At 44.6% G+C, this 14,187-nt stretch overlaps 2 protein-coding genes across 3 annotated transcripts; one reads left to right on the top strand and one right to left on the bottom strand.

The window, feature by feature from the left end:
* Window positions 1–55: 55 nt before the first annotated feature.
* znf654 (zinc finger protein 654) lies at window positions 56–11,859 on the bottom strand. 2 transcript variants are annotated; one of them, XM_058380063.1, is made up of 9 exons: window positions 11,701–11,859; window positions 8,032–8,177; window positions 7,792–7,873; window positions 7,541–7,676; window positions 7,267–7,469; window positions 7,047–7,183; window positions 6,661–6,799; window positions 2,147–6,017; window positions 56–1,097 (listed from the first exon to the last, which is right to left on the bottom strand). In XM_058380063.1, the coding sequence occupies exons 1-9, from the start codon at window positions 11,812–11,814 to the stop codon at window positions 1,087–1,089; spliced, it is 4,839 nt and encodes a 1,612-aa protein (XP_058236046.1). In that variant the 5' UTR covers window positions 11,815–11,859; the 3' UTR covers window positions 56–1,086. The 2 variants fall into 2 exon arrangements, with proteins under 2 accessions (XP_058236046.1, XP_058236047.1); XM_058380064.1 differs by lacking the exon at window positions 11,701–11,859 and adding an exon at window positions 8,295–8,985 and having other exon boundaries at window positions 8,017–8,177.
* A 350-nt stretch (window positions 11,860–12,209) lies between these two features.
* Window positions 12,210–14,079, top strand: cldng (claudin g). The gene is made up of 2 exons (XM_058379961.1): window positions 12,210–12,617; window positions 13,351–14,079. The coding sequence occupies exon 2, from the start codon at window positions 13,371–13,373 to the stop codon at window positions 13,998–14,000; it is 630 nt and encodes a 209-aa protein (XP_058235944.1). The 5' UTR covers window positions 12,210–12,617; window positions 13,351–13,370; the 3' UTR covers window positions 14,001–14,079.
* Window positions 14,080–14,187: the final 108 nt, after the last annotated feature.

Genomic DNA, 14,187 nt, shown 5'->3' with positions numbered 1-14,187 from the left:
TGCATCCCTCTTTTCTCCCACCATAGACATGACACCAAGAAAACTCGACTCGGTTCTCATACATGTTTAATTTTTTTTGTAGGCCAGAAAAACTCTTGATATATAAACCCCCTATATTAACCCATCCCAATTATATACCGTCCAAACTTTTCAAACATTTACATAAAATACAAAAAGAAAAGAAAAAACAGAATATGAATAAATTAAATTAGTAAATCGCCGCTCTGGTGTGGAACAGCTCAGACATGCCTCACCTTGAGAGACATTCAGTTCTTCTCATTCTAGTTTGTTGAGTGTAAAGAGAAGAGTTTTAGAAACATATATACATTAATGTCATAAGAGGTTGCGTGACTGCCACCGCATTCTTTTCCAAACTGCTTTAAGACCCCATTATAAAATTTTCCAGGAAACACTGATTGTTCATTTCACCTTTCCATTTAAGCTCGGCGAGACTCGAGTTCCATCAATACACGTTAGGCAAATCCTTACAGATAAATCTAAATCTTTGATGAGCAACAGGTTTGCTCGTTTAGAGTACAAGGAACACACGATGGCCATGATCTGAGAGATTAAATGTTAATAAAAATCTGTGACAAAGTTAAGAAAGAACCAGATATTTTTCCAAATGTGCTGGAAATATTCCAGATAACATTGCAGTTGCAATTACCTCTACTACCGTAAGCATCCTGAAGCAAGTGTCAAATCATGGTTGAGGTTGAAGCAGAATCCTCGTGACCTCCACCTTTAAACCTAGTTACGTCTTTTATTATCAGATCAAATACTGCAGCAGTCTTTAAAAAGAAGAAGTTGCACGGTCGCTAGCTTGTTACCCGAGGCACACACTGCGGTGTTGGTGATGCAGAACATCACCTCCAATCACTAAAGTCTGAGATCGTCAGAGCAGATGAGTCTCTACTGGAGTCGACGTTCACGATCCAATTCCTAACCGAAGCAGGGACGTGTCCGGGCCGACCAACAAGCCTCATTTTTCATTTTCTCTTAATAAAAATGGTCCTTTGAGTCAAGATTTCATTCTTTTTGAATGTCCACAGCAGCGTTTCAACAGGTCAAGCAGGCTCCAATTCTTCAGAAGGCATCTAGTAGAAAAGTGTAAATAAGTTAGAAAGAAACACAGTAAACAGCTTTCAGTTCTGTTTAGGACTTAAAGTAAGTTTACACTGAAACCTTAACAGCGAGGACAAATTTACTGAATGACCCAAACTTCACCATCTTGCCAGAGTGGTGCAATAAACAGGATAAGTGGATAAACATGAACGCAGAACAATCTGCAATAAGGATTTGCGGGGTCCAAGCACTCTGCAAATAATGCTGAAATGGCAAGTCCAAAGCTAATTACATGAATCTATACTACACTGATCAGGCATAACATTATGACCACCTGCCTAATAAGGTGTTGGTCCCCATTTTGCCGCAAAACAGCCCTGATCCATCCTGCAATGTGTATTTTGACACCTTTCTATCAGAACCAGCATTAACTTCTTCAGCAATTTCAGCAACAGTAGCTCGTCTGTTGGATCGGATCACACGGGCCAGCCTTCTCTCCCCACGTGCATCAATGAGCCCTGGTCCGTCCATGTCCCTGTCGCCGGTTCACCACTGTTCCTTCCTTGGACCACTTTTGATAGATACTGACCACTGCAGACCGGGAACACCCCACAACTTTGAGGACAAAATGTTCACTTGACGTCTAATATATCCCACCCACTAACAGTGGGTCCATGATGAGGAGATAATCAGTGTTATTCACTTAACTCTCACTACTCAGAATGTTATGGCTGATCGGTGTAGAGACCACAGATTATTGCTAATGTTCCCTGTTTGAATGTCTGCTGAAAGCTTTGATAAAAGTAAACCATGTTCATGTTTTGTGACCATGCAAGCAATTAAAATTATAAAAAGGATTAAGATTCAAGTTACAGATTAGCAAAAAAGATAGAGCACATCAAATCTCCCTAAATACTACACAAAAACACAAAAGAAGAGATTACGTGGCATGGGGTTATTAGACAGAAAATGTATTATGATGCTTAAAGAACATGTTTTGACCTAAAAAGAACTTCTGACATGCTTTTATGAAATTAAAATAGATAACAATAAAAGGCAATGTTTCCTGGACTGCACTTACTCTCGTCGTCTGAATCGAAGCCGAAGAGCGACGTGCATTTTTCCCGGTGCAGCTGCAGCTCTTCTTCGCAGTCGAAGGCTGCGTTACATCGCGAGCAGTTCTGCCTCTTGACTGGGGTGGTGTTATCTGTATCGGAGCCTTTGGCGCTGGCTTGGGACCCCCTCCACTTTTTGGGCATGCTGAGGTACAGCTCGTCGAGGTACGCCGAAGGAGGAAGTCTGCTGAATGGCTTGACTGCCACTTTCTCGTACTTCTGCTCCTGCTCTTTCGGAGCTGCAGGGGGCGCTTTAGCGTTAGATTCTTGTGCGTGGTCGGCGTGACCGTTGACCAGCCGGGAGCTCTTGCTGCCGTAGTTCACTGTACTTCTGTTTAACGCCAAAGGCTTTTCATCTTCTGCTTTTACAGGCGCCGGGTTTTTCTTCTGTTCTGTAGTTTCAACTGGTGGTGGAGAAGAAGAAGGAGGAGAAGGAGAAGGAGGAGGTGGTAGAGTTTCAGACTCCGTCACTACGCTTTCGGATGTCTGTTGTGCTGTTGCTCCGGGAGTACTCTTTCCTCTTGCTGATCTGAGGCTGGGTTTGTCCACTGCTTTGTCCTTGTTTAGCGTAACTGCCTTGTAATGACTCTTCTCATGGCTATACAAGTCCTTGAGGCTGGCAGACTCCACCGGGCATCCAGGGAAGCAGCACCTTGCTTTCAGAGGATTGTGGTCCTTCTCCATGTGGTCGCCTACGTCCATCCGTGTTTTGAACCTCTTTTGGCAGGACACGTGGTAGCATGGGTGTTTGAGGTTCCCTCGGTGAGACACGACATGGTCAAAAAAGTGCTGAGGAGTCCATATCCTTCTGGCGCAGAACAGACACTTTTTCGTGGCGAGGTTGTAGAAGAACTCGAGGGCTTTATTGTCACCCGGGTGGTGTATGAGGACGTGAGAGAGGACTGGGCCTGGCATGGCTTGGAACGTGCACATGTCTATAGGACAGCTGACCGCAGGAGTGCTACTGACCTTCCTCTTCTGCACCGCTTTGGATGTCTCACTGGATTCTGTGCCTGTTCCATTTTGCCGTTTTTCCACATTTGGAACGGTGTTTTTCTCCTCCATGGTATCTGTTGACTTAGCAGCCAGAGGACTGTCTTCGCTCTTTCGTTTTTTTGCTGCTTTAATGCCAACCTTCTCCTCATCGTGCTTTTTCTTCTTCCCTCTCGGTTCCTCTTGTACCTTTGCTTTTGCACAGTTTTTACTTTTCCCTTCGATATTATTGCTGGTTGTCTTGTCTGCTTTGGTCCTGATATCGTAATTAGCTTTATGGCTCCTGATCGCCTTCTCTGGTCTCTCTGCATCGGCCTTATTCTCTTCTTTTCCCAGTAGCACAAGGGTTTTCTCAGTTGCAGGGCTGCTGTCTTCCTGAAGGCACCACATCTTTCGTTTCTTTCTAATTACTCCATTAACCCTGTGAACAGAAGTGTCCTTCGGGGCTGAACCATCTCCCCCTGCCATTGCCTTTGCTTTCCTGCCTAGTTTCGTCCGACGCAGCTTTCCCTTGTGCTCGGACTTCCTGACTGAACCTCTTGTTAAGTATCTTATCGTCTCCTGTGGGACACTCTGCTTATCATCCTTCATGCTGTTCTCTTTTTGCTCTGGTGCTGATGTCTGCTTCTTTGTGTCGGCCTCCTTCACGGGTGTGCCACCGTTATCGGAGCTTTTCTCCGCTTCACGCTGAGTTTGGGCTTTCCTTGTCAGTTTCAGTCTCATCAGCAGTCTTGACTTGATCTGTGCGAATCCAGGCTTTGCTTTCTTCGGCGGAGATTCAAGAACGGTCTGATCGGGGCTCCTGGTCACTTCGGGCATGTCCTCTGGCTTCTTGGTCTCGAGCAGACCTTCGACCCTGCTCAATTCTTTGATGTGCTTTTGGAAATGCTGCAAGGCTCCACGAGTCAAAGCCAGCTTGTCGCAGAACATGCACTTCTTTTCTGTCCTGTAATGCCATAAAGCATGACTCAGGGGCGTCTCGTAATGTTTATTGCAAAGCTTGCATCGGTGTTCGGGCTGCACGGGAGTCTGAGCGGCATTAACGGGAGACGAGTCGCTGTTCCGAGGCGGCTCGACTTCGGTGTTCAGCTGCGGCGCCGGTTCTTGAGGTTTTGCCGCTTCTTCGACAGCAGCAGGAGTCTTGAGGATAATCTCGTCTGTAGGCGCCTTTTCTGAGGCATCTACCGCATCTTTGATGTTGGGTGGATTTTCATGAGTGTCCAAGATTTCTTTGGGGGTAGAAACTTTACTTTGGGGTGCAAGTTCTGGTGTAGTATTAGGTATGTTTTCAGAGGTAGAAATAACATCCATTGTGTTTTTAGGCGTAGTACAAATATAATCAGTAGCATTGTCAGTCTTGTCAGCAAGATTAGGAACATCCTGGGTGATTTCCAGCGTTTGAAAATTGTCAGTCACGAGGCTAGCAGTATGATCTTTGGGAGGATTGACCACTGTAGTGATTTTGCTATCAGGGATTACAACCTGCTCAATAGGTGAAACTAATGGCAGGTCAGATCCATCACTAACACCGGGGATCTCCTGTGTTACAGCAGCACTCAGAGAGGACCCTGACACTGGTTCGCTAGGATTCTGTACAGGCTCAAGAGACTGAAAACCGTCTTCCTGTTTCTCCGCACGTGGAGCTGTTAACACTTTAGCATCCGTAAGGCGATCAAGCGAAGGGCTTTCCTCTTCTTCAGGCACTTTAGCGTAGGTGTGGAATTTTCTAATAACGACCATAACATCCTGCGACTGAAACTCTTCTTTTCCTCCGGTCGAATGAGGAGATTTCTCTAACAATAACTGAAGAATCGAGTTCAGAGTTTTACTACAAGGAGTTGTTTGATCGAAGCGATGCTCTGTGGAAAAAGTCGTTTTGGATGCAACCCGCTCGTGAACGTCGACAGGCAGCTCGACTTCATTGTCGGGGAAGGAATATTCCGTCGTGATTTCGACGACCGGCGTGTCGATTAAGATGTCCTTTAGCGAGCTGAATAGCCTGGGTTTTCTCCCTGGTTTCTTACGTTGCCCGGGAGCACTGTTTTCTCCCAGGGAAGCTAACTGCTCCAGGAGCCACCGGGGTTTCCTGCCTCGCCGCTTCAGAATATTTTTCTCTGTCTGCCGAGTGTGGAACCTCTGACATCTGTTGTTCAGCTGTCTGGCATGATTTTGTGCCAAATCCAGCTGCCTAAATGAACGCCGGACTGGAAACGGCTCCAGATTCTTTGTGAGCTTTGACCCTGGTTTCCTCCCTCTCTTCTTACACTGAGGGGCATCAGAAGATGCGTCGTCAGAACTCCTGACCCGTTTTTCCACTGTCCCAGATTCCTGCTTGTCTCTACTACCAGGCTTTGCCTCCTGTCTGATGACAGTCCTTTCTGGCTCTGCTCGGCACTTGCAGTGCTCTCGGGCGCAGTAACCAGGAGCCCATTTATCCTCTTCCATTATTTCGCAGAGGGCGGCTCTGGCTACCTCGTCGCTCATGAGCTTCAGACAGTTTGTTTTGATGTTCAGAAGACTCCAGAACTCAGGGTCGAAGAACAGACCCTTTTTTAGAATCTGAATCACCTCGAAGCGCACATTGTTCCCAACAGGACTGGCATCCAGGTGGTACTCCAGGTCCGGGTGATTGTACAGGAAGAACACGGTCTTGTAGGCTTCGACGGTGCGCTCCAGAAAGAACACGAGCAGCGCACAGGCTCTGCAGACCTCCAGGTCGTTGGGGAGCAGGTACGCGATGGTTTTGTAGAGGAAAGACTTGGTGACCGGGTCGTTCTTGAGGTCGTTCTGAAGGGCCTGGGCACAGAGCTCGATGCAAAAAGTGAGGCCTTCTTTCCCCAAATGCTGAAATAAAAAAAAAGAAGAACTACATGAGCAAAGAACAGCAAAAGAAGACAAAAGAAGATATCATTTATATACACAAGAAATAAAATATTTGCTCTTATAGAGGCACGATCAACAACCAAGTGGTGTGATGCAGCTGTTACCACCCCAATGTTGTGAATACAAACTGCATAAATGAATAAACACCACACTACACCTTTTATCCACTTATATTTACATTTAATATTGTGGAACATGTCTTGCTAGACTACAGCTACAGCAGAACCCAAAACATCTGGTCCCTCACCAGCTTCTCTTTATTTCTCTCTCATAGTCTCAGAGATTAAGAAAATGACCCCTCGATCCTGAGGACAAAATGTAGACACTGGAGACTCCTTCCATAAAAATGTCAAACATATCTCCTTACGGAAAACTTCCCATCGTAATCAATGAATCTAATTTCTCTCCTATTGTTTTTAATTTGTTTATTATTAATCATAGATTATAACAATTTTCTGCTGTGCAAGTCCCCATGAAAAAGCAGCCACTATAGAAACGAAACATATTCGAATGAGCGTGTGAGCCGCCATTACAGACAATCATCAACTTATACTTGAGAAATCAGTAGTCGCATGGTTTCTACCTAGATTGTGTCTCGACATACCTCGGTCAAGATAACCTTCATAAATGGGAAGATCGCTTTCACGTTGGTGGCTGACAGGAGCAACAGTTTGCATTCTTGCAGAAAGTTTTCCTTGGCCTTCACTCGGAGGTACAGTTTATACCATATGAAGACCAGATCCCTGAGGAGAGCCAGAATATTCGTTAGATAACATTACACTGCAATTTACACCAAGAATAATAACATATTATTTGCAAACTTGCCACACAAATATACAACCACACTCAATGTAATTCAATAAAGTTGTCAGAATTAATTATGATCATTTGACAGAGAACTTTTTTAGGAAACCACCTCTAACCACCATGACTGATCTGAGGTGTGTGCTGCTGCTGACTCAGACGCTGAAAGTTATTTTTGAGACTCACCAAAGGTAGTACATGTCTCCACTTCTGAGCTGCTGCAAGAGGAAGCCTCTGCTGAGCTCCAGGAGCAAATCGTCCTTTTCCTCGTTCTCTGCGATGCAGAGAATCTCCACGGCCTCCTTCCCTTCGATCTCTGCCATCTTTACAAGAAGCACAAATACAAAAATGTCACCTCACGAGCGAACGATCGTGAAATAATTGTGAGCAGAGAGCTCAAACACACCTCAGCGAAGAGGCGCTCTTGTTGAGAGGACTTCCAGAGACAGCAGAGGTAGGCCTGCTTGAAGAACAGGACATGTCCGACAGTCGGGTGCTGGCTGCACTTCAGGGCTAACGCCATGGCCTCGCGGGTCCGCTCGCAGGCTAGCAGGTAACGCACACGCAACTCGAAGAACATGGGCACCTCAGAGCCGAGATAGCGGTCCACTGTAGAGCAGACGGTTACAGTTACACAGAGGCAGAAGTAAACAAACGTCAAAAAGGAAAACGGAACACACCGTCATCTTGTCTCTGCTCCACATCCTTCAGGATTCCCTCCAGCACAGGACTCGCCCACGGCCCTCCGTCTCTGACGATGTGTATGACCTGAAGCAGGTACACATTCTGGTACCTCACTAGACTTGAGTGGCATTCCTATGCACAGAAAAGCCATCCGTTAACCATGACGGTCTGAAATTTCTGAATTAAAAGCGATTTTAATAACGCTGGCTGTGAAGGAATCTCTAAAGGTCGTAGGTGATGCAATTACCTGAAACGAGTCCAGAATATCTTTTAGCGGGTCCTCGGGGAACTCATCTCTTCCGAAGAACAGCAGCAGCTCGAAGACACTCCTGCGATAATGTAAAACATTTGTTATTCATTGATTTTAACAAGTACGCTCCCGAGTTACACGGATGTATTTCTTTTTTTTAATTAAAAAAAAGTACAAAAAGTCAAAACGTGACCTTTTCAAAGTTTCGAACACAGAACTCACAGAGTTTATACTCACAGGGCCAGACTGCTCAGAGTGTAGCGCACGTGCTCACAATCGGACGGGAAGGAGGCGGCGCCGCGGACGAACGAGCACAGGGCACTCCTCAGGACCTGCAGCTGTGGGAGAGGCACCTGCCATCGGCTCGTGTATTCCTCAACCAGCTTTTCCGCCAAAAAAAAGAAAAGATAAGAGCAGATATAATGAGAACAGAGTGTTCCACGAAAGAGTAAATGAACAAAAGGAAGAATAGTGACTCAGTAATAAGAGCAACACCAAACCTGGAATCCTGCTGGGGTTCAGATTATAGATTTTTATTGAACTTTTTAACTTCATGAGCTATAAAAGGTGTTGTGTGCATTTATGCTCACGCCGTTCTACACTGCTGAATGAAACCTTTCACATGGATCCTTTTAAGATAACTGATAAAAACTGAATTTTAGTCATACTTCTACTCCCACTACTTCTACGCTAATGCTGTGCTAGCTGGAAGGTTTTAGGTGGAACAGTTTTGCGCTGCACTTCATTTGACTCAGCATATCATCTGTTCATGCCTGCAATAAGAGAAGAGGTGTGTGATGTGGCAGGCCGCAAAATTCGGCACAAGTATTGCACAAACTAACATTGTTTTCAAATGTATAAATGAAGTTTGTCGAAAACATGTAGGGCTTCTACTCTGCTTGCTGGCAGCTGATATTGTAAAAATTGAATTACTATCTTCTCGCACTATCGATTTGTCCGTCCCTGATGTAGGGACATGGGGTGGTATGTGATTACGTTCAAAACAATTAGTTTACTTTGCAGGTATTAGACAACACTCATCTCAGTCATTTAGATACTTGATCATAACGAGCATACAAACTTCAAAACAAAACAAAACTATACAGAGAGAAATCTATCACCTCAGAATAATACACAGGACTGAGTGTTGTTAAAGGTACAAAATTTTTGTATTTCCTCCTAGTACGACTAATCAAGACAAATGTTTTACTTATTAAGAAAGAAAGAAAGAAAGAAAAGAAAAGAAAAGAAAAGAAAAGAAAAGAAAAGAAAAGAAAAGAAAAGAAAAGAAAAGAAAAGAAAAGAAAAGAAAAGAAAAGAAAAGAAAAGAAAGAATACGGGAAGGAAGGCGGGAAGGAAGGCAGGAAGGAAGGCAGGAGGAAAAGCAAGAAGGAGGAAAGGTGGGAAGGCAGGATGGTGGGAAGGAGGGATGGCAGGAAGGTGGGATTGCGGGAAGGAGGGAGAGAAAGAGGGAAGGAAGGTGGGAAGACAGGATGGAAGGTGGGAAGGCAGGAAGGAAGGTGGGAAGGCGGGAAGGAAGGTGGGAAGGCGGGAAGGAAGGCAGGAAGGAGGGAAGACAGGAAGGTAGGCGGAGGGAGGGAAGGAAGGAAAGAAAAGAAAAGATGGTCTAAGACAAGGCTTCAGCACAAATGTTTTCCACAGATTAGAAAACTCGTTTGGAGAACACTGGTTTGTGTTTATTCGAGCCTCCTGTCAATCACAACTCCACTGACATCAGCAGGAGCCCAGTGCAGGAGGTAACACTCCTGAGTACGGCTGAGTGATATCAATAAAATCTCCTCCCGATGTGGATTATTTCAAGTCAAGAAGTTTTACATGTTAAAACAACGTACATCAAGATATATTAAAAGTTTCTCTAAAATGAATGGAAGGTTTAGTCTGTAGAAAATAACAGCAGGAGTTGATGAACGGAAAGTTACAAAAGAGTGTCTTCTGGTAGATGTGTTGTAGACCATAAACCACATCTAAACAACAGCAGCACCACCCTCTTCACCTGCTCATCATTTAATTGAGCTGATGCCCGCTTTGTGTCAGTATTACGTGGAGTTTCGCTCTATGTCACACTCCTCCATACTTTTTTTTTTTAACAGTATGTTCACACCCCTCGTCCTGGGTCTGACCTTAGTGGAGTAAATCGGCTGCAGAAAAGGGACTTTTGTGCATAGACGATGAGGGGTGGGGGGAATCAACCAAAACTCATTTTATTATCATCCTACAATACGTATCATCATAGACTATATTGCAGAAAGTTTTAGGACACCCCTCCAAATTACTGAACTCAGGGGTTGGGCTCAGCCCCTTAGTTCCAGTGAAAGGAACTCTTAATGGTTCAGCTTCATAGCAAGACATTTTGGACAATTTCATGCTTTATTTGGGGATGATCCCTTCCTGTTCCAACATGACTCCATGTTGGTCCATAAAGACATGGATGAGTGAGTTTGGTGTGGAGTCCTGACCTCAACCCCATAGAACACCTTTGGGATGAAAATTCCCATAAACACACTCCTAAACCTTGTGGAAAGCCTTCCCAGAAGAGATGAAGACGTCCAGATTTTAGCCAGCTTCATCCCAAGGTGTTCTATCAGGTTGAGGTCAGAACTCTGTGAAGTTCCTCCACACCAAACTCACTCATCCGTGTCTTTATGGACCTTGCTTTGTGCACTGGTGTGCAGTCATGTTGGAACAGGAAGGGGTCATCCCCAAACTGTTCCCACAAAACTGGAAGCATGAAATTGTCCAAAATGTCTCGGTATGCTGAAGCATAAAGAGTTCCTCTCACTGGAACTAAACAGCCGAGTCCAACGCAATGAATTTTTTTTTTTTTAGAGGGGTGTCCCAATACAGTGTATCCAACAGCCCTACTTCTGCGGAGAGCAAAAAAACAAACAAACCTTTGTGTGCAAAATAAAGAACGAAAGATTACTCCTCGCTGAATTCTCCTTCCTAACACACCTTCAGTGTCAGCTTAAAGTTATTTACAAGTAAAAGTGTGTAAAAGTTCATCACGACCATCGGCTTCACAGAAAGTCAACAAAGTAGTGAGGGGTTTGTTTTCAACGTGGTCCTGAAGATCAGAGAGCTCAGAAACAGCATGGAGATATGACTTCAAACCAGAAGATCAGAAGATCTCTTCCAGCTACTCAAGCCTTCTATATACTAAAATCATCAACAAACTCGATGATAAACTCTTCTTCTTCTTCCTCCACAGAGGCTCGAGTCAACAAACATACACAATGGCTGGAGCTACAGAAATGATAAACAAACCCACACGCTGCTGAAATCTACCTCTACGCCATTAATACCCCTATTACAGGACGTGTTCCTCCACATGAGAAGTTTCTTCTCGTCTCTGGAGTTGGTTACAGTTCATTTAGCACACAAATTCGTTTGTTTTCGAACCTAGCCAGCTAGTCCGCCATTGCTAACACCCAACCCAGTTCACCATAGGATTAACAGAAAAACCGTGAAACTAGTTTTTGTTTTTTAAAAAAAAAAGCATCTGCGCTAACTTGTCCTGATTCACGAGCAAACCCTGTGAGAAACTCGGAACAGAAAAGAAATAGATACATGTTTAGCTAAAAGTAGTCGGCGCGGGCGCGCGCGCGCGCACACGCACGCACGCGCACACACACCAGAGGAGGAATCTCTGCTGACAAACGGTTACCTCCGGGAGACGCGCGCTAGCGCACTAACTAGTACGCAGACGTATACGCTTTACGTTCTACACGCACGCGTACTGTTTAGTACGCTAGTATGGAACAACCTAGCCTACCTTTTGATAATCAAGGCTTTAGCATTAGCGAGTAGCTCTGCTCTCTCTCTCTATGAATATATACATGTATATATATCAGTGCGCGTGAGGGGGTATTTGTTTCATGGTCTCACCTCGCAGAATCTCGCGCAATACGACTTGCTCTGCAGTCCGCGCTCGTCGTTTAACAAACTCTCCAGTTCTTTTCTGAACCTGTCCAACTCCAATTCACTCTCTTCTTCCGCCATACTGTCTGTCTAACCCAGCGCGTACAACACACACAGCCGCTGCCGTTCATCTCAACCGAACCTGACGGCCCGTGCGGGTCGTTCCGATTGGTCCGCGGGCTGTCAGCGCCGCGAGCTGATTCGCTTGCCTATTGGAGCTCGCGGGCGTCGATCACGTGGCGGCGGCGTGTCGCTGGGAATCCGCGCTTCGGATTGGTTCAGGAGCTGGGGCTTTAATTTTTCAGGCTGCATCGAATTTAAAATAATAATAATAATAATAATAATAATAATAATAATAATAATAATAATTTAATAGATTAAATATCTGTATAACTACAGACTTTTGTCTTTTTAATGGCAATAATGTCTTAAACGCTAAAAATAAAAATTCTTTTAATTTTTTTGACGGACACGTTATCATTAAAAACGATTTAAAATCTTTTTTTAGCAATTTTAATGATGTAACTTTACACGTTACCCAGCATTTAAAGTATTCAATTCACTTTTCCTTCGTTTCATTCACTCATTGGTAGGGACTGATATGTCACATGAGCGTTGTGGTGGTCACGTGAATTAATTAAGTTGGTATATTAACCAATCAGTGACGAGGAATTAGCATGAGGCGTTATTAGGCCTATATAAGCCGTGCTAGTCGGTCATAACGTTTATGGTCCTTGATTTTAATTTGGGAGTGTTGATTGGGAGGTTTTTTTTTTTTTTATTTGTTAGTTTTCTACAAGAAACCTCAGCTTCTCTTCTTAAGCTTTTCTTATGATTTTATTCATTGGTTTTTATTGGTATTGCCAACGAGTCAAAGCTTCCAGGTGAGTTGCTGCTTGTGTGTCCTTCATTATTGACCAGGTAAAGCTAAAGTAGTAGATCTAGGTTCAGGTTTGGTTTTCCTACCTTGATGTTTACACAGTACAATGACCAATCTAAATACCTCCACTTTGAATGCTCACTTTGGAAAAGTCTTCCTTTCATCTGCATTTGATTTTGTGCATATTTTTTTAACCTTTTTATATAAAAATAAGCCACAGACCAACCCCAACAAAAACTTTGCATTTCTTTGGGCGTGAGACTGATGTTCTCCTTTCAAACTCTCCCTAGTTGTGAAATCTGTAGAAGTAGTTCCTGACTTCTTTTTCTTAGTCAATGAATGACAAGGTGCTAGATCTGGACAATTTAATGAGGTTTGTCTCTAAATCTAAGCCATCAAAACCCCAATTGATTGATTGTATCCCATGCAGTGTGTTGAATAAATGCTGTTCAAAGTGGTTTTTAGAAACGTTTTCTTGCTGTTTCCTTTGCCTATTCCTGATGCTGTTGTGGAAATGACCGAGGAAACCCCTAACAGTCATGCTCCAGAAAGAAACGTCAATACATCCTAAGCCATTTAGTTTTTGTGTTTTGTATCTAATGGTGGTTTGTAGTCCCTGTAATGTGCTCTATCCAACACCCTCAAGCTACAGCTCTTGTAACCCATGTTCTGTTTGGAAATAAAACCAAGTTGGCATTAACTTATTCACTTCATCTCTTGTGTCCTCCTCCTTCCAGATCTCTGCCCAAAAGGTGCCATGTCTGCAGGGCTCCAGATGCTGGGTACTGCACTGGGAGTGCTGGGTTGGCTGGGAACCATCCTGGCCTGTGCTCTCCCGCTATGGCGCGTGACCGCTTTCATCGGCAACAACATCGTGACGGCGCAGGTCGTCTGGGAGGGTTTGTGGATGACCTGTGTGGTGCAGAGCACCGGGCAAATGCAATGCAAGGTCTATGACTCCATGCTGGCTCTGTCTTCAGACCTTCAAGCCTCTCGGGCCATGCTCGTCATCGCTCCGCTGGTCGGTCTGGTGGCCATACTTGCTAGCGTAGCTGGAGGCGAGTGCACAAATTGTTTGGCCCAAAGCAGTGCCAAAGCCAGGGTAGCTATAGCAGCTGGGGTTTTCTTTCTTGTCGCAGGAATTCTGAGCCTCATACCCCCCAGCTGGATGGCGAACGCTGTGATCAGCAACTTCTATAATCCACTGGTGGCCCAGTCGCAAAAGAGGGAGCTGGGGACAGCCATCTTTATCTGTTGGGGGGCTTCTGTGTTAATGGTGATCGGCGGAGGGCTTCTATGCAGTTCTTGGCCCGGCAGTAGAGGAAGGCAAACAAGCCAATACAAACCTGCATCTCAAACCAGCAGAGAGCGCACTGCCTATGTCTGAGCTTATGTTAACCCCTGCTTTTGTCTTTTTAAAATTAAGTATATTTTTATTTCTGTAAATAAAACTTACCTTCACTGTGGTAGCATGACTTCCTTATTTTTATCCAGTAGATGGTGGTGTTGTGCTCAGATGTCCTCTTCTGAGGTGCCACCTACCCTTTTTCATTCAACTGGGTGAAACTCTGCAT

This window comes from Hemibagrus wyckioides, linkage group LG26 (genome assembly GCF_019097595.1).
Source record: "Hemibagrus wyckioides isolate EC202008001 linkage group LG26, SWU_Hwy_1.0, whole genome shotgun sequence".
In the NCBI taxonomy this organism is placed as follows: Eukaryota; Metazoa; Chordata; class Actinopteri; order Siluriformes; family Bagridae; genus Hemibagrus; species Hemibagrus wyckioides.
Note: the sequence above shows the minus strand (reverse complement) of the source record. Positions and strands in the feature narration are given on the sequence as shown.

Coding starts and splice junctions, on each gene's coding strand:
- cldng (XM_058379961.1), top strand. CDS start 13,371: ATGTCTGCAGGGCTCCAGATGCTGGGTACTGCACTGGGAGTGCTGGGT.
- znf654 (XM_058380063.1), bottom strand. CDS start 11,814: ATGGCGGAAGAAGAGAGTGAATTGGAGTTGGACAGGTTCAGAAAAGAA. Junction 7,184..7,266: donor AAGAGCGCCTCTTCGCTGAG/GTGTGTTTGAGC, acceptor CTTCTTGTAAAG/ATGGCAGAGATCGAAGGGAA. Junction 6,800..7,046: donor GGAGACATGTACTACCTTTG/GTGAGTCTCAAA, acceptor GGCTCTCCTCAG/GGATCTGGTCTTCATATGGT.